General features: G+C 31.6%; 2 protein-coding genes across 2 annotated transcripts in view; both read left to right on the plus strand.

Annotated features, from left to right (window-relative positions):
* LOC133176085 (uncharacterized) overlaps positions 1–20,285 on the plus strand; it is a 56,527-nt gene that overhangs the window by 7,360 nt on the left and 28,882 nt on the right. The window lies entirely within an intron of this gene.
* Positions 346–19,023, plus strand: LOC133176084 (uncharacterized). The gene is made up of 13 exons (XM_061311256.1): positions 346–606; positions 1,682–1,822; positions 2,131–2,248; positions 3,637–3,821; positions 4,784–4,928; positions 8,100–8,174; positions 9,217–9,379; positions 10,287–10,426; positions 11,576–11,650; positions 14,010–14,072; positions 14,260–14,316; positions 17,354–17,395; positions 18,731–19,023. Exons 1-13 carry the CDS (start codon positions 598–600, stop codon positions 18,889–18,891), a joined length of 1,374 nt encoding a protein of 457 aa, XP_061167240.1. The 5' UTR covers positions 346–597; the 3' UTR covers positions 18,892–19,023.

Genomic DNA, 20,285 nt, shown 5'->3' on the forward strand with positions numbered 1-20,285 from the left:
TAAATAAATATATAAATATGATAAGGCCAAATATATCTGGATATGAGACTTTTGAAAACGATTTTGCTGAGCACGTACTGCACTTCTCCTAATAGAGTACCTAAGTTGTTTTTTTTCTTTTCTTAACTTTTATTTTTTTATTAATTTTATTGAGAAGAACAAATCAAGTTACAATAGTACGATAATTTATATATTTATTAAGTAATACATTTGAAATGTGTTTGTTTGTTGTTGTTTTTTTAAATATGATATATGATACAGTGTCGGCTGCATACCTATAAGACCCCCCCCCCCCCCCCCGTCATGTTTGTTATCAGTGCCAGATGCCCGCTCCTGCTGTTGACCATCACATGTGTACACTTTGATTTATTTCATATTTAGCCTATATAATAGCCTAGCAAATTATAAAATATTTAACAGACTGATGTAAAATTTTGTCACGTGATAATTTAAAGACGGGTGTTGATGATCAGCCTCACCGTCACTCGCCATTTTATATTGCACGTGCGCTTTACAAAGACAAAAGAAGAGAAGAAGAGAGTAATCAAGGAAGTTTAGTCAAGTTTTGTCAATCCTTTACTGATTTGAAGACTTAAAATGGAAAAGGTAAGTGTAAAACACCAGTTTGCTTATGAAAAATGTAGATAAAATAAAATGGAAAGGGGGGGGGGGGGGTCGCGGATTATTTTTCAGAATCATTGTAAAAAGTTTTGTACACTCAGTATTTATACATACATAATAATATGATGATAAATTTACATTTTTATATTGAATATTCACATAAACTAAAAGTAATCTCATACACAAGCTGTTTAGAAGAAGTGGTACCGTTTTAATGAATATATATATAGAAACAATTTCAGATTGGGAGGGGGTGGGCAAATATTTTCAGTTTGGACTCCAGGCACTGCCAAGTAAAAAAGTTCTCGGATGTAATTATTGAGATGACACATAATGGTTGTGTTTTCTATCGCATTTTTCAACAAAATAATAGGGGTGTCAGCGAGCTTGGCATGACCCCCCCTCCCCCCCAAGGTCTATTGAAAAAAAGGGGGGGGGGCTGTAGTGGGAAAATTCATGGAATTCCTTCCCATTGACCTGAATAATTAAATTGCTAGCCCCTGTCAGAAATTCTTCAACCACATACCAATTAAACCCCCTTTTATGATGAGAAAGATATCCATACTCTGTATAGGAATGCATTTATCATGTTTATAGATTTATATGCATGCATAGGCGTCGGAAGCAAATTAAAAGTGGGGTGGCTAATTGAAAGTGGGGGGCTAAACCAACGAAAAAAGGTAAGCCCCAATTTTCAATGCCTATATTATGTATATCTTTGCAAAAAAAGTAAGCCCCCCCTAGCCCCCTCCCCCCCCCCCCCCCACCAGTTCCTACGCCTATGGCATGTGTATTGCGTACTCATCAATTGACTTCTTTATATTATTAATGTACCTGTGGGTATCCAAAGTAACAATGATGAAAGGTACAAAAGTGAGGGTGTTTATTTTTTAAGTATATGTACATTTATGTAGTTGATTAATCTAAATAATTCTTTACATGTACACTTTGATAAATACTCACTATTTAATGTCCCAGAAAGATCAATTTTTATCTCAAATTCTGTTGTAAAACTGAGTATAGTGAAAATTTAGTTTTGTTCGAACATTCAATGTTTTAGCAAAAGAGAACAGAATTTACGCCAGAACAAGTGAGGATGCTGGAGGAGGCCTATGGACAGGGCACAAGGAAAGGAAAGGCCTGGTTAGGTGCTCACCAGGAATTGGCAGCAAAATTAAATTTAACAGAACTTCAAGTAAAGGTAGTTCCCTTATCCATTTATGCTTTAAATTTGTTTTTAGATAAATAAACCTTGGTACATGTACCATGTATTTGCCTCAGTTTGATCAAAAGCTCTAGGTTAATCCATATTTTTACAATAACAGAAGTACGTATTAATAATATTAATATTAAATGCTTGATTGTGGTGTTTTATTTTTTCATATATATATATATATATATATATATATATATATATATATATATATATATATATATATATATATATATATATATATACACACATGTATATATATATATATATATATATATATATATACTTTATTTCAGAATTGGTTGGGAAATTACCACAAATCCAAAAGTGGACATGGTAAATTGGTTCAAAGGAAGACACTCCCAGCAGTAAGGCCAACTGCTTATTCCTTATTTTGTAAGGAATACTCCAAGGGTAAGATCTGACTATTAAAATTTTAAAAAACCTTTTTTTAAACTTTTCCAATGAATTATAATTCACTTTGAAAATTATAGAATCTGGTAAATTTAATCCAATAACCAATCAAGTTTTGATATAGTTAAGTGACAGTTCCCTTTTTTAGGTCACCTGACTCACTCAGGTGACCTATTGATATATGTTTTCATCTGTTGTCGTTCGTAGTCAATCGGTCGTATACTTTTGAACATTTTTAGCTTCTTCTCTGAAACCACTGAACCAATTTCAACCAGTTTTGGCATATAGCATCTATAGGTGAAGAGGAGTAAAAATTGTGAAATCCATGGCTCTTGCCCCCCTGGGGCCTGAGGGGTGGGGCAAAAACCACTAAAATTAATGCAATCTTTAAAAATCTTCTTCTTTGCTCCTGGACATCAAACAGTCAAACTGTTCGCATGATTGCACATGTAAGAAGCAATGAGCCCTCTACCAAAATTGTGAAATTCATGGCCCCAGGATCAGGAGTTCCGGTGCTAGAATGGGGCTCTATTGAATTTAGTGAAAATGCATTATTTCTTAAAAAATCTTCCCCTCTGCTCGTGGGTATTAAGCCAATGAACTGTGTACATAGTTATGATGAGGAAGGGTGCCTCTTCCAAAATTGTGAATTTCATGGCCCCTGGGTCAGGGGTTCTGGTGTTAGGGCGGGGCTCTATTGATTATATAGTGGAAATGCATTAATTCTTTGAAAATCTTCTCTTCTGGTCCTGGGTTTTATGCCGATGATCTAAGTACATAGTTATTATGAGGAAGGGTGCCTCTTCCAAAGTTGTTAATTTGATGGCCCCTGGGGGGTACCTGTTGGCTGGGGGCCCCTAATGATTATATTCTGAAATTTAATTAATTCTTTTAAAATCTGCTCTTTGTTATTAATCAAAGATTTATGATGAGCAAGGGTACCTTTCCCAAAATTGTGATATGTGTGTCCCCAGGGTCAGGGATTCCTGTGAGGTGGGGCACTACTGATTATATGATGGAAATGCATTTTTTCTTTGTTCTTCTGCTCTGCCTCTTGGTATTAAGTAATCAAAGTAAGCATGCTAAGTGTAGAGTTATGATGAGCACTGGTACTGCCTCCTTCAAAATCGTGAATTTCATGTCCTCTGGTTTAACACAAGGCCCAAATTCAATTGCTACATGATACTCAGGTGACCTATAAGGCCCATGGGCCTCTTGTTTGTCAAATAATATTATTTGTATCTTCATTTCCTTTTTTATAACCGGATGCCACATACATTCATACATATATTTATTAAGTTTTATTAATTTAGTAAGAAAATTATTTTACATTATTATCTTGATTACATGTATGTTCTATTTCACTTGAAAAATACTCAAATTTGTAGATCATCCTGGCTTTAATCCTTCAATATGGAAAATGGAGTGGGAGGCAGCTGGAGAGAAGGAGAAAGAGAGGTACGCAAAGATGGCAAGGGAGATGTCAGAAGAGGGGGGAAGTGTATCAACAAATGATGATCCCACTACTCAGAAGAAGACCATTAGAACCCTTCTGAAGCAACTGGAATGGACTGTAAATACCTTAGATTTTGATATTTATATATTTAGTAGAGATTTTTGATTTTTTACAATTATTCATGTTAACCTAATTATTTTTGCCTCTACTGCTGTGGATTAATAATTGATTATGAAGGACTAATATTCATGGATTTCATGAATTTAATCTTGCCTATGAATTAACATATCCACAAGGGACATCTTACAATGTATCAGTACACTACAACGAATGTTTTGTAAATATGAAATCATTATGACCCCAAAATCCAGTTAAATTTTGGTTGTCAATGTGCAACAGAGACATTTATCTGAATTGGCTTCGGATTGAATCCAGGGACTCTGGCATGCCAGTCCAGTGGGTTAACCCACTAGTCCAAGCTAGTAGGATACCATGTACTGTATCTAATGTACACTACCACATATGAACCGACCACCACAGATTAATATGATTTCCCTTTATGATAGTTTAATCCAAGCTTGTTTTAATTATCACAATAATGTAAACAAATTAATTAATTTGTTAATATTATATTCATAAATGCATGCATGTACTAAGGTATGCATTGTTTATGTATATAAATTAAGTCACTCAAAACAAACTTATTTCCTGACTAGAAACAGACAGTATTTTTATAAAAATAGGAGGAAACTTATAGAAAAGATTTTGATTAAATGAAGTATTCAATTTTTCTCTATCAAATATTTTGGCTGGTATAATCATAATTTCAGCTAGGTAAAAATATCAGGTACTAGCAGATTTTGAAAGGCCTGTTTTATTATAACTGTCATGTTTATAATGTCATTTAATCTCCATTTTTTGTTGAAAAGAATCTGTTTTCATATTATATATCATGAAAATTATAAGTATCAGGTTTTTGCAGTCATCTTGGGACCAAAAAATGCTGATTTCTTGAATTCTATTTGAGTCTTCTTTTAATTGAACTCATTTTGATAATGTAAAATGATCTATATTTGTAGAGTAGGCGATTGGAAAATATGGGCTTGCCCAATTTCGCTTTGGTGGCTGAAAATAATACTGTCCACAGCGTTGGAACAGGGAGGGGTCGAGAATTCCTTGATCGTGAGGATATTGAACCAAATTTCAGCCGATTTTGTAATCAAGGTTAGTAGCCCTTACCAAAAATACTGCCTTCCTGCAAACATTTGCTGCAAGTCTGCAGCAAACATTGCTGCAAACCTGCTGCAGACATTGCTGCAAGCTTGCGGCAATGAAGCTAAAGAAACCATGACAGCCTATACAAAGCTTCTGTGTTTGCAGCAAGTTTGCGGCAGGTATGCAGCAAGCTTGCTGCAAACATTTTACCATGCAAATGAGGTTTGCTGCAAGTCTGCAGCAAACATTGGGTTTTCCAAATATGGAAACCTTGCTGCAAGCTTGCAGCAAACATTGCTGCAAGCTTGCGGCAAACATTGCTGCTAACTTGCAGCAAGCAATATATTTATTGTTTTCAGCACATTCCTACATACAAGCAACAAGTTTACAGAAAGCCTTTGTCCTGACCTTATTCTGTTAATTATAGAGAAAATCCACCATATGTGTCTGAAATGATGCAAGTTTCTGAATTGTTGACAGTCTTTCTTTTTGTTCCTAGACAAGGTTCCCATACTATTCTTAATTCAAATGTAATATACATGTACAGATGTAATAGACATGTACAGAAAAAATTAAGAACCCTTGCACATAACTCTATGTACATACAAATTAAAATTTTACAGTTAATACCAGTTTATTTGAAAACGTATAAATATTTATAAAAATTGGTTTTGAAACTTTAATACATTAAAGAAACATACAAATGTGATATTAAAATAAAGATTGAAAGTCATAAATAGATTTAGATTTAGCAAGTACAGCAGTTTTTCAAGAGATAATTGTTTCATATTAAGATAAAACAAAATCAGATCTTACCAATTAGATGTTTGTATGCCAATTAATGTAGTCCTACATCCAGAATTATGCTTTTGTAATCATTCAAAATGGTATATATTCCTAACAAAATACTGAAACATCTACAACTTCAATTCAAACATTTCAAAATGGCGAATTCTGTATTGACCTCAGTACAGTCTGCATTTCATTGGCTGATTTGTCTTGTTTACTGTTCTTGCGAACTTCCTGCAAACATTCAATTTGTTGACTGTTTCCTGCAAACTTGCTGCGAACAACAGATTCGCGTTTATGTTTCTTGCAATGTTCCTGCAAACATGTTGAGTTCCTGCGAATTTGCTGCAAGCTTGCAGCAATTGCTGCAATGTTTGCCGCAAGATCGCAGCTAGCGGCAATCATCTGCGAACAAGAAAATTTTCTTCCTGCGAACAATTTTGTTTGCTGCAAACTTGCAGCAGACTTGCTGCAGGTCTGCAGCAAACATAACAGTTTGGTAAGGGAGGTCTATAAATTGATATTGGTTTATATGTCAACTTTTGTAATAATCGATAAGGATTATGACAAAAAAATAAAATCTTAATTTTACTCTTATTCATACATGCACTTAATTGTTGATATGTGTATCATTATAAAAATACTGCATGTAGTTGAGTGTAACATTGAAAATTTTCACTCCAAGAAAACCATTGTCAACCGAGGCACAGCCGAGGTTGACAATGGTTTTTTCGAGGGGTGAAAATTTTCAATGTTACACTCAGCTACATACAGTATTTATTATATTATACTGAATGTTTTATACAAATACATATTACAGTGAACCTTGTGTGCATAAATTCTGCGCAGTCAATATTTTTTGGAATAACACCCTTTGAATCAGATTCTAATAATTTACGTGAAAGTATAATATCATGGAATACCACTTTTACCAAAAACAAACACCATGTGAAAGATTAAATATTTTTTGGGGGTAGGCCTACTATGTTTACATCCGATTTCCATTGAATTTTGGCCCATGAAGTTGCCTCACTCTTTGAAATGAAGCCTTAAAAATATACCAGCAAAAGAGGGTACATTTTGCCCCTTTGGCATATATCTTTGTATTTTATTGTCTATACATACCTATATGTGAAAGGAGAAAAATGTACTCAAATAGTGTGTTTTAAAACATTTGAAAATCTTGTTGGCCTTTCCAATCAAAATAAATTCACGTGCTAATTGAGGTACCAATGTGACATTCAAACCAACCAATCAGATTAATGAGTAGCATTTCAGGTGAATAATACAAAAATACAAATGCTAGGAAATTTTAGTATTTAAGAAAAAAAACAACTTTTTTTTTTTTGCTTTTGGATAGACAATATTATTTTTTCATGCATTTTAGTCAGATGAAATATGAACCATACTTTGCTATTAATTATTTCTATGCTCACAATTAAAAACAATTGTTTTATTGACATACTTTCTAGAATTCTATTTTTCTCCACTCCATTTGGCAAGGGATTGATGGACAATTGCCTATATATATTCCCTTGTATCAGTGAATACAAATTTTATGTGCATTTCTTGACTTGTCCCAAAAAAATAGACAGGTTCCTCACATCATCATTTATAAATGGCCTTTGTTGACCACTTAAAGTTTGAAATGTAGAAGAGATGGGATGTAAATTGACCTGAACCATATGTGTCTGTGATAAAATGCAAATTTGTTGTAAGCATCATTCATTCATTGGATTGGACAATTTTTGTCAATAAGCAACTCTTTGTGAACTGTGAAATAATAACAATAGCCCTTTAAAATAATTTCTCAGACCTGTATATCCTTCTTTAATACTTATCTGCCCATTACTTTCATCTATATTAATAAAAGAAAAAAGCCACAAACCAGTTATAGCTGTAATAGCTAGGGTCTAAAAATTCCTCTATAATGTGGCATTCCTACAACTTATAAAGAATACAAACTATAGATATTTATTTTCTCAAGGTGTTATTTTCCTTTACTCTTATTTCAAAATTACCAGATTGATATGAGGTTTATTATAATTCATCGTAGAAAAGGGGCCCCAGATCATAGTTCCGGGAATTCATCCTTTAGTAAAAAATATATTTTTAAACATAAATTCTTAGGTATGGAGAAAATAAAGTACATATTAAGTTAAGTGTATTTCATGGATTGTAAATTTTATGTTTTCCTGTATTTTGTACTTCTGCATTTTGTTATCCATTTGATATTTCGATCTGTCCCAGATTGAAGATCAAAGAAAAATTTTTTTTGTCTTGTCTGAAAATCTTTTTTTTTTCAAAAATATATGATGACCCTTTTTTTTATAATGAAATGAGAATCACAAAAAGGAAATATGTATTTTTAATAATCTTTATTTATTACAGATTATTCTACTCCAGAGAAATCAAAAGTCAATGAGCTGCGAAAGACAGTTCAAGTACACATGAACGAATTATACAGTTAGTATAGATTTTATGATCATTTCAAGTCTAGTGTATAGAAGTGTGTTGAATTTTTTTTTAATTGTTAAAATCATACAAATATATAATATATCTGAGATTTTTTATTGAACAGTATAGGTCAAAAGTGGTTTCAGTTTCTTCAGACCAGTTTTGTCCCTTAGCTACCATTTGGGTTCTTAGGGAGACGATGTTCCTTTTGTCAAAATCCGAAAATATATATTGCATATACATGTACATGTATAATAATAAAAATTAAGTTTATTCCTGCTTTATAGCTGAAATCTAATTAAATTGGAAATGAGTCATAAAATAAATGAAGGATTAATTTTTTATATCCCAATTCTGGAAAACATTTTAGTGTATCGACTTGGCTTAGCCAGAAATATGTCACAAACTTCAGTTTAAATCTCATTATAGATCGGTCTTGTTACATGACAAGAATTAATGTTGATGGATACATCAAGCACTGGCCCTATCAAAATGTGTGTTATTAACTACCTAATTAAATGATCAAAGTACAATATTAAGTCCCGAGAATTAAATTTTTCAAACTTCAGTGGTTTAAAGAAAAAAATCAGAAGTTTTAAAACTATCTTTAGTTCAGAATGTGTTGCAATGTTTTGAGTCTTAACATAAGTTAAACTCTCCAAATATGTTTATATGTGGAAATTTTAAAATAATCATTCAAAAAAAATTTTATACCTATCAAGTTTGTGAATGTAATGAATTTCAAAACATTCTCCAAAGAGATGTAATATGCTCTGCCTGCTTCTGTTTCCTATTTATTTTCTTTACTTTGATAGCTTGATAAATTTTTTAAATAAGATTCCTATTGAAAAAAAATGCTTTCCCAGGATATATATATATAAATATATATATATTGTAATTAATTTTCAAAAGCTTTATTTAAATTCCTCCAAAAATGTGTAGACCCGCAGCTAAGGTCAGAATTGTAGAATCTTTTGTGGGTTACTTTGAAGATGAACACTAATAGTTCATGACTGATACTATGGAAAATGATGTAAAGTTGTTTTAACAGGAAAGGCTTCAGGCAAAGCAGGGTGCTTTCCCTACAAGATGGTGCGTAAAGGGGATATTGTGGTGGAGGGACTTCCCCAGGCTGTCTTACCTTTGCACCCTCCATCACACTATGGAGAAGAAAAGCTGCAGCTGTTGTTATCTTGTCCCAGCATTTCAGTAAAGTATGTGTATAATAGTCATATTTGATCAAAAGTGTTTAATGCTTTAAAAAGCATTTAAAGGCACAGGGTTACACTGTATATGGTAGTCTCTTTATTTTGATAAAAAGAAAGAAGTAACACTCAGATGAATTTGCACTCTTAGCATATACCTATGTTCTACTGTAGAAATGCTTTGAACATTTCATTAAGCTTTAATTACATATAGTAGCTGATTCACATGTAAAGATCGAAATTCACTTATTCAAAGAAAATGTTTCCTTTCCTCTCTAACTCACAAGAAATTCAGAAGCTTAGATGAACAAGTTTGTCTACTTTATGTTTTTTTCATGGAGAACATCACTACTTTGAATGGGCATTTAAGCATTTCTACAGAAAAAAGACTGCTTCACTGCTCCTCCTTAATAGGGGAAATATTATATTTTCCTCCAGGGACATTTGGTAGGGTTTTGGAAGCCCAAACTTTGCAAAGGAAGGGTTGGTTTTGACTTAATTGGGGTGTTCAGAGGGTTTACTGAATTTTTCCTTATAGCTCGACCCTAATTTTTCACCAAAAAAATGATTATATTAGGGAGTGTCAAGAAGCTAGGCCAAGTGCATCATTTCAGAATATGTAGAGATTGCAGAGACTCAAACTTGATGCAAAGGTTGCTTATGGCCAGGGGATGAAATATCCTTAAACTACGACTGGTATTCTTGGACACATTTACACTGCTTGAAATCAATGAAATTTCATTTTTTGGGGTATATATTCAGTTTGTACATTTTTTAAATATGTTTGTATTGAATGTTTCATTATTATGCCCAATGGCCACAATTAGCTTCAATAGGACACATTTAGTTTTTTTAATATATTACATTAAAATTCCTAATTCATGCAATTATTTTGATTTTTTTCCCTATTATCAAGTTACCCACAGTCAGCAGAAGAACCTACAGATTCTCTATCCCAGGAACCATTCATTGAACACTCATCATCTGCATCCTCTAATGAACCATCTACCTCCTCTACTAGGCCATCATCATTGGAACCATTGCCTACATCATCATGTATGCATATATATCTGATTGGTAGTGATATAAAGCTTTCATTATAATGTATTTTCCTCGCTCACAGATGTTTTTTATGTAATCTTTAAACTGATACAAAATCTAGATTAGTAGTTTACTACATGTACTGTAAATGTTACCAAAAAAAATGTGACCAGTTACATCAATGTCTGTTAAGTAGCTTGAGCTACGTACTAGAAAAGAATGTTGATAACGTGTAAACTCAAGCTGCCTAGAAGAAATAACCCTGTTTACTTTACAATATTTCTAAAAATCATTTTCAGTAGGATTTTTTCTTAAATTTTGATTTTCAGAAATGATTAATTGTGAGGCAATGCTTAAGGAAGACAGTTGCCACAAAACATACAGTACATATTTTGATCAGGACACATCTTATTACTAATATTTTATGAGGAAATAAAAATAAGTACTTAGTAGGTAACAAAGGTTTTACAGGTAGAGCATATTCATCAGGAAAGAAAACAGAATAAAGAAGATTTTTTTAATAAAGAGTACAATCTAGAAATGCTTTGGAGGGATTCTGAATGCATATACAATGTCAATCACTTTCCTAGTGGAAATAAGTGTTCACTTCAATCCATTGTTTTATTTACACACTAATGTAGGTTAGATAACAGTACATGTTTTTCTGAGAAATATTCCCTTGTCAGTCTGAACAAATGTGTTGAAATTACAGTTTAACTTGCCTGAACTTAGATTTACTAGCCTGTTTATGTTGTGATGTAGAAATGAATGATTTTGTCTTCATCGTTTGCTGCATAGCAATCAAGGTGGTGCAAAATAGTTTCATATTCTATATGCCACAGTGACAACATACAAAAAATCCTGATTAACAAACGCAAGGGTTTATATACCACAATGTTGATAGATAGGAGATAAGAAAATAAATATGGCGTTTGCCTATTTATGAGTTGTGTTCAACTTTAATTTGCATTTTTAAAAAAAAAATACCGGATATTATATTGTTTGTGCAGCATCTGCTTCAACAACCAGTTTGATAGGTAAATTACTTAAAATGATTTATTTGTTGAACCATTGTAGGGTGGTTTGTCCATGGTGACTGTCATGTGAAACTAATATTACTCAATAAGGTACATGTGAATTAACATCTGAAAAAATGTTTTTCAGCACAGCATGCCACTACAGAGATGGAGGATGTGGGAAATGACCTTATTGGCATACTTGGAGTGACATCAGAACTAGGTATTCTGCAACTTGTAATTGTTTAATTTGTAATTTTAAGCACTTCAATTGCGGAAATTGAAATTTTTAAGGTCACCTCAGGTGACTTATTGTTACTGTTTTTGTTTGTCATCCTTTTTTAATCTATCATCAGTCGTCAGTCCACCATTAACTTTGGAACATTTTCAGATTTATCCCTGGAACCGCAGAACCAATTTCAACCACCTTTTACATTAAGCATCTTTGAGTAAAGGGAAACAAATTTTTTTGATTTTCGTTGTGCCTGTCCCACTGGGATCTGAGGGGTGGCACTAAAACCATAAAATCTTTAATCTTTAAAAAAATCTTCCTTGCTCCCAGGCATTGAGCAGTTAAACTGTTACCATGATTGTAATGCACATTGTTTCCTCTTTCAATTTTGTGAAATTCATGGCCCCAAGGTCAGGGTTCTAGAGAAAGAGTTGAGCTGTACTCTTATTGTGAAAATTAATGCATATATTTTTTTCTTATCATCTTATATTTAGCAGATAAACTTGGTGCATAGTTATGAAGATCAAGCAATTACTCTACCTTTACCAAAATTGTGACAGTTATGGCCCCAAAGGGGTTCTGGTGGTGGTTGGGGAGAGCTCTATTGATTATACAGTGATCGATTTTTGAATATTTATTTTATAATAAATATATTTAAAAACATTTCTCGCAAAAGATGTTACAAATGTGACAAAGAAAATTAAAAATTAAAACAAACAAACAAATTGTGATACAACACAGCAATAAAGAAGATTAAAACCGTTAATTATTGAAAATAATTAATTAAATCACACTGTAATCAATTATTATTATATATTTAAGAAAAGATATTTTTGTACTTGCACTGAAACTCAATTCATCACAAAAATATTACATTCATCATGGTGTTCTTATGTACATGCTACAAAATTAAATAAATTATTTTATTTGGCTTACACATGTACATGTAGCTTAAAACAGACTATAGTCTACCTGTAAGAACTATATGCGGTATATGCATATTTTTGCCCCCACAAAAGTCATTTTTTGATAATATCTTGAAATGTGCTGAATTGTATATATTGTATGAGAATTCTAAATTAGCAAAAAATGTTATAGTTTCAAAGTAGGTTATTAGCAATTTTTTCTTCTATGACATCACGAACTATTAGGATTTTGTGTTCTTTTTCAGGAACAGGAAAAAATGGACAAAATTTGTTCAATTTTTACTATAAAATTATACAGCGCAGGCCTGCTCCAGAACAATATTTACATATTTCATTGATATTATCATTCTACACATTATATCAAAATATTGAGTTGGAGCAGATTTGCGCTCGGTGACTTTTACTCAAAATATTGACATAATATACACCTTTTTCTGTATAAATCATGGAAATTTTGAATTTACGTCATTTTTCTGACGTCATATCTAACATTTGGCGTCATGGATTATGAAAATATTCAGTGCTTTGAAGTCTGCAGATATCCCCCTGTTTTAGAACATAATTATATATTTCTCCATCAAAGTTTGATTTTGGGGGCAAATATTGGTCATTACCGAATATAGTCCTTTATTTCTTTTGTTCTCAATATGCACCCCATTCCCACTTAGCCAACACACATTTACCTGTGTTTTACCTGTATTTTTTCAAAATGTTGACTAAGTGGGAAGACACCCTGAAAATGCACAATTTCTCTGACAATCCTTTTTTCTGTTTTGGTATAAGAAAACTAAATGTATCGTAATGAAAAGCACAGTGTCTCTTCTAAAATAGAGATTTTTCAGGACCCTAGGGCAGGAGTTAAATAATTTTAAGGTGGGGCTCTACTGATTGTTAGGTGAAAATGCATTCTTTTAAAATATTCATTGTTTCTGGGTATTTTGTAAAAATGGTGCATGATAATGATGAGCAAGGGTGTGTCCTCCAAAATTATGAATTTCATGCTCTTGTGTGGGGGTGGGGGGTCTGGTGTTATCTCTATAGACCAGGTTTTAAAATCTAATATCTTCGTAAATTAAATTTTCTTCAAAGATTAAGAGAAGCCAATGTTAGAGGGAACAAGATGGGTGCACTAAAAGTGCTGATCGAAGCACTTTTCTTTTGTTTAGTTTGCATCATGATAGTGACAACTGGGGGTATGTTAAGAAAATTAGATAGAGCTACCTTAAATTTTGTTATGGAGTATGTACTAGACTAATTATTTTGTTGATTCCTATCATCCTCCTTCTTTTGGCAACATATCTTTACCTGTTAGTTATTATTAGTCTTTACTTGTATCACAATGGATTTTTCATGGTGTTGTATTATACTTAGGTGACCATTTAACCCCTTGGGCTTTATTGTTAGAAACTTTGTCTATTTTTAAGGTACTGATGTGTCTGTGGAGGAAAGGAACCTTGTTTCCAGTGCCGTATTTGTGGAGCCGAATGGTAAAACTTTGATTTTTGAAAACTTTATTTAAAATAAAAAAAATAATAAAAAAATTAATTCATTTGGAATAATCTTCTATTTCTACCACAACTATTTTTTTCCAAAAGATTCACTAATAGTTATTTCAGAGGACTGAAAAAGAATTATTAGCATGAAGTTAACATCAAATTTTTTTTTTGTATTCAGAGAAGAAAATTAAGAAAGAAATGAGGAAAATGACGAAACAAAAAGGGAAAAGCAAAGGTAATAAAATATAAGATTATATATATATATATATATATATAATTTATATATATATATTTAGTTAAAGAATTAGCTCTATTAAATATTGCAGTTGTTTTTCCCGAGAGGTTTTTATTCTTGAAGAATTTTTTTGTTTATTGGTAATCTATTGCTGGAAGCTCAAGTGAGCTTTTCTGATTACATTTTGTCTGTAGTCTGTCTGTCTGTAAACTTTTCACATTTTCAACTTCTTCTCTTTAAACATTGGGCCAATTTCAACCAAACATGCTACAAAGCATCCTTGTGTGAAGGAGGTTGAAGTATGCATGTTCAAATGAAGGGCCAAGCCTTCTTTCAAGGGGAGATAATTCAGAAATAGTGCAAATTTTGTGGTATCATTTAAAAACCTTTTTATATGAAAAACAGGAGCAAAAAGGTCGAGGCTTATTTAAAACCTTCTTTACATAGTAAAAATTCAAATTCGTTTAAATCATGACCCTCAGGGGTAGGGTGGGGCCACAATTGGGGATATAAGTTTCACAGAAATTTATTAGGAAAAATCCTTAGAAAAATCTCAAGAGCAGTAAAGCCAGTATTAGTTGCATCACTACATAGTGTAAATTCATATTTGGTCAAATCATGACCCCCGGGGGTAGGATGGGTCACAGTGGGGGATCAAATTTCTACATAGAAATATATATGTCATATTGAATGAAGTGAGAATATTAATATACATTCATGGTCATCACAATTTTTTGAGTTGGAAGAAACACAGTATCTTACTCTTGCAATAGAATTATTTATACATGTAGGTACTATTGAAGCAATATTATTTTCATGCAAGTTAGTGACCATTTTCAAATTCTTTTATGGGTGTTATTTGGTTTTGATTTCACCTTAACAACAAGCAATCATGATTTATTATCCTCTTGTTGTCTCTGTCTTTAGTTCAATTAAATAAATGCAGATTTTTAAACAGGTGTCAACTAAGATTTTTTTAAACCACAAACTATCAAGTATTCTTTGGTTTTTTAATAACAAATTTGGGGCAAAGAGATAAAAAGAAAGATAAAAAAAAAAAAATTGTGAACTTCATTTGTTAAAGTGAACAGGAACTAATCTGACTGAACTCGAGCGTTGAAAACTTGAGAAATGTCAAACCCTAACTCTAAATCATAATTTCTGCTCATATTTTATGAGTTTTTTTTGTATTTTAGCAAGTATGATACCCTATTATGATACCTTCCAAGCATTTAATAAATCTGAAACTACAGTATATTGCAATTTTTTTTGAAGATTGGCACTTCTACTGAGAATAAGTTTTATATGAACCCTTTTTTTTTGTCTTTTCTTTTCTTCAGGGTCAATCATTCTCTTCTATTTGAATACATATAAAATATCCCTTTCAAAAAAAATGTCACAAAAGGCCCATGGGCCACAGTGCTTGTTTGGGATGAATTCCTAATGAGGCGTCAAATTACATTAGTAAACATTCTTTTTAAGGTCAAGATCTAGTAAATGAGTTTAGACTTTCTTCTTGGTGCTAGATTCATTATGACGTCATAAATGATTTAAACTTAATTTTTTCCGTACTTTACGGCTTCAATAGAATTATGTAGAAAATAAAGCACTTTCATGGAATTCAATTTGATATCATGTCAAATGTAGCCCCAATACCCTTATTCCGTTTAATATCATTTTAAAGTAGAGATCAAGAAGATATGAAAAACCGTTTTCTAAGAGACGGTAGGCAATATTGATACATTTCCTTTGCCTTAAATGGAGAAAACTCCCATGTTTATAACTGACTTTCTTCATTTTTCATTGAAAATGGGCAGTTTATAATATGTTCTTCTGATGAATTTACCCCAAAATTATGTCTGGATACACCTTATTTTACCAAGCTATATTCGTAAAGGATCATTCGTAAAGGAATGTGTATCTCAAATTTGAGAAATCTGTGGGCACCTTTATTCACTAGATCTTGAGCTTAATTGTAACAAAGTAAAAAGGAAATTATTAATAAATTTATTAAATAATCTTGAAAATATATTATCAAATATATCAAAAGGTTAGAAACATTAAAAGTTAGAGTTAAATTTTTACCTTTACAATATTATGATAAACTTAGATAAAAATGAAGTAATCTTCTTTACCCGGCCTTTTCCATAACACAAGTAACTTCAATAAGAATTGAAGAAATTAATTAATCTGTTTACCTCTACAATATGTAATAAAAATAGATAAAATTGTAGAAATCTAATGCCTTTACTCGGTTTCAAACCTGCATGATTGTAGCTTAATTGAAACAAGGATGATTAAAGGATTTTGATATTGAACTAATATAATTGCGTTTTCTGAGAGATTATTACACCGATATTTAAAATCAGGCCTAGAGGATTGTGTTTATGGATAAAGAGAGTTTTTTTTTTTTTTACTAGATATTGATATGATATTGTGCAAATAATGTGTAAACTGTTGTTTGCAAACTTTTTCTGCTTGAAATGAATAATAAAATGGAATTTGACATCCTTTGTCCCCACAAACTACAAACAGTTCTAAAATATGGATTTGTGGAAAAGTCTTGCATTTTTATAATGCCCTCACCATAAAATGGCCAGGGGCTTATAGTGTTAACCTGTTCCGTCATTGTGTCATCAATGACTTTCCGTTCATTATCTAGGCAACAGTTGCACACATTCAACTCAAATTTTACCTATGGCTATGTAATAGGAATATGCAGGTCAAGTTCAAATTTGGCTATGGTCCAATGATTTTGACAGAGTTATCCCTTTTGAACTTAGAAAAAAATAAGAATTTGTCAGTTTCCCCTTTCAAAATTTAGAAGGGATGTATGTATAAGGTTTAAATTGCATATGCAGGTAATTTCCTAAAGAATACAGGTCAAGTTGGAATTTGGTCATGGTCCAATGATTTTTGACAGAGTTATCCAACTTCAGAAAAAAAATCTTTTGTGCAAACAAATTTAATTCATATCTCTTTAGTTTTCATGTAGAATATTAATTTAATGTATCTATATTGCTACATTTCTTTATAGGTAAGGAATCAAAGGCAAAACAGAAGAAAATGGCATTTGATGGTATGTATATAAATTCACATTAACATCGATCTTTTAAAACAAAACTTTGGTGACAAGAAATTAAATAATAAATTTCATAATTGAATCTAGAAAAATACTAATATAAATCTTTCAACATACTGTACTTATATATGTATATATATACATTTGTGGTATCTCTCTATTATATAAACCTGCAGAGAACAAATATCTTCATACCTGTATGAAGTTTTTCTCAGGTCATAGGTCATTACGTGACCTATACTCACATGGAACAATAATATCTACATAAAAAGACATGTTCTGCTCAACAGTATTAGCATGCTTTTTATGTAATAGAATGTATAAAATACACAAATAAAATAATAATCCTTTACAATGTAAACAAGTAATTAATTCAGTTCTTTGATTTAATTTACATAGAGAATAGAAAACTAATAGTTTCATGTCAACTTCACAGTCTCAACATTTACCCTTATTTTTCTTTTAGTTAAATCCACATCATAAACTTTAAATGCTATTCTATATATTTTTTTTCATTAAACATCACCCATGATAATTCTGTTAATGTTGGAAAATATCAATGCAATGCAAACACGGCATAAAGAGCTGACAAACACTTTGGTTTACAAGCACAATTCAATCATCAAGAGCATTGTCTTAACAGTGTATGCTGTTGCCAGTGTCTCTGTGTTTACATCATAATAAATACGCCTTACAGGAATCAAAGATTTACTGTTTTTGATCAAATTTTATATTTGATTTCAAGTTAACTGGCTCTGACAAGTGTCTCCATCCATACCTTTTCAACTGAAATTAATTCCTCCAACTTTTGATTAACAAACTTCGGAGGTGTTTCTGTGACTTCAGCATCCAATATTGATTCTCACGAATTCAAAAATTTCCAGACAACAAACTGCTCACTATGGTTGATCACAAGTTGCCTATAACAAAATATTACTTTCAAAACAGAATCCTCTGTCTGATGAATTTGAAACATAACCGCTTTTCAAGCCGATTTGCACCTTGCGTAATTTTGTCAAAATCTATGATGTACAGTTAGTGCAAAATTTATACTCAATTATATTTGATTGTCCATCTCAAATGTATATATAAGTAATAAAAAATAAGTTTAAAAACTTCAATGGGAACTGAAGTGGGTCGGTACGTGATCAAATCTTCTGAGAAGGCCTATGGCCTTCACAGGATTTGATCACATGACCGACCCACTTCATTTCCCATTCAAGTTTTTAAACTTGTTATTCTTTTCTTAAATGTAATGATATATTTTTTGATGTATTTTGTAAAGAAAGGTAATACATGTTTTTAATTGCTACTTTAAATTGATAATTACAGACAATGAACCAGGATTCTACTATGTAGATGAAATATTAAGTGAAAGGAAGAAAAATGGAAAATCAGAATTTCTTATTAAGTGGGAAGGGTATGAAGATCCCACGTGGGAACCAGAGAGAAACATCCCCACACATCTTATTGAGGAGTTTAAGAATGTCTGAAAATTTAATAATTATTGTGTCTGGGAATGTGAATAAATTATTAGTAAGGATGGCAATTGTAAATTTTTTTGTAACCAGTTAGTTGTAGATTTTTTGGACAGAGTAACCAGTTAATGGAACAGATAAGACTTGTTTAGAACTTTATTTTGAAATATTGTATTTTATTCAGAGTTTTAATGCTTTTTAACTGCTTAAATTGAAAGTTGTGGGAATTTGGGGGGGAGGGGGGGTGCATACATATCAACCTCCAACTAATTTTTTCTGATCATTGAATGCAAAAAAGTGATAAAGTGCAAATTTTATTAGTCTTCTGTTTTTGTACTATTTGTTGTTAAATTTTACTGCCTCATCTTCCCTTAATTAAAACATTGCCAAGATAGCAATAGTGATGGCAATTTGCTAACATAGATACTTAATTTTAGGGATGTAAAAAAATTCCTTGTAAAACGTTGCTGAGTAGAAAATTTATTTTTAATTTATGCTAATAAGAACTGAAAGATTTTTTTTTCACACAGGGTACTCAAATTTTAATTAGTATTAATAGGGATATGATTATGAATTATGGAGACTTTTTGAGATGGCAGTTTGCCTTGTAAATCATTTAATGATTGATTTTAGCATTTGAGATTGAAACACTCCTCCTAGAAATAATGTTCAAGAAATAAATATTATTGATGTTTTAAAAGTACAAACATGGTGTATACTGCAAAAAAATGGTGAACTTGTTATGGAAATTGTTTTTGTTTTGTTTTGTTTTTTTTCCCAACTAGAGTAGATAGCTACAGTGTAATTACATAAAGGATAATTAATCTTAATGTTAAACAATAACAAAAGTATTTTACATAAATTTTAATTACTTAGCAAGAGGCCTAAATGCACATGTGTACCTATAATTCTAAAGAGCTACTTTAATTAACCAAATTTACCATTGATTGTGAATTGTGATGAAAAAAGGTGTATACTTGGAGATGATTTTAATTTCATCCCTATACCACATTCAACGTACTAGCTGTAACAATAAAGAGCTGAGAATACTCCATGTTTTATCATTGTCATACATGTAGAATATCTCATTATAGTATTTACTACATTGGTGGTGTTTTACAGTTAAAATGCATTTATTAGTACACAACAGTGGACAACTTTCAAAGTATATGTTGTTGTTGATTAATTTTATGTAATGCGTTTTCATTGTAAAATTTAGCTGATTTATTGTCCTTTGTGTTACTATGTTTAATGCTGATTCATTGTCCTTTGAGTTCCTGTGTTTAATTGATTGTCATTTTACGTGTTACTTCTTTTAATTATGAAACTATACATTTCAACTTGATGTGGGGAACTAATTAATTGTATGTGCAGTTCCTTTTTATGTCTCATACCAAATATGTATGTTT

This window comes from Saccostrea echinata, unplaced genomic scaffold (genome assembly GCF_033153115.1).
Source record: "Saccostrea echinata isolate AGI-Se365-2 ecotype Australia unplaced genomic scaffold, CSIRO_AGI_Sech_v1 ptg000065l, whole genome shotgun sequence".
NCBI lineage: Eukaryota > Metazoa > Mollusca > Bivalvia > Ostreida > Ostreidae > Saccostrea > Saccostrea echinata.

Excerpts from the sequence above, each read along its gene's own strand:
- LOC133176084 (XM_061311256.1), top strand. Across the intron at positions 1,823-2,130 it reads TAACAGAACTTCAAGTAAAG|AATTGGTTGGGAAATTACCA; the intron begins GTAGTTCCCTTA and ends ACTTTATTTCAG. Across the intron at positions 17,396-18,730 it reads GAAGAAAATGGCATTTGATG|ACAATGAACCAGGATTCTAC; the intron begins GTATGTATATAA and ends TGATAATTACAG.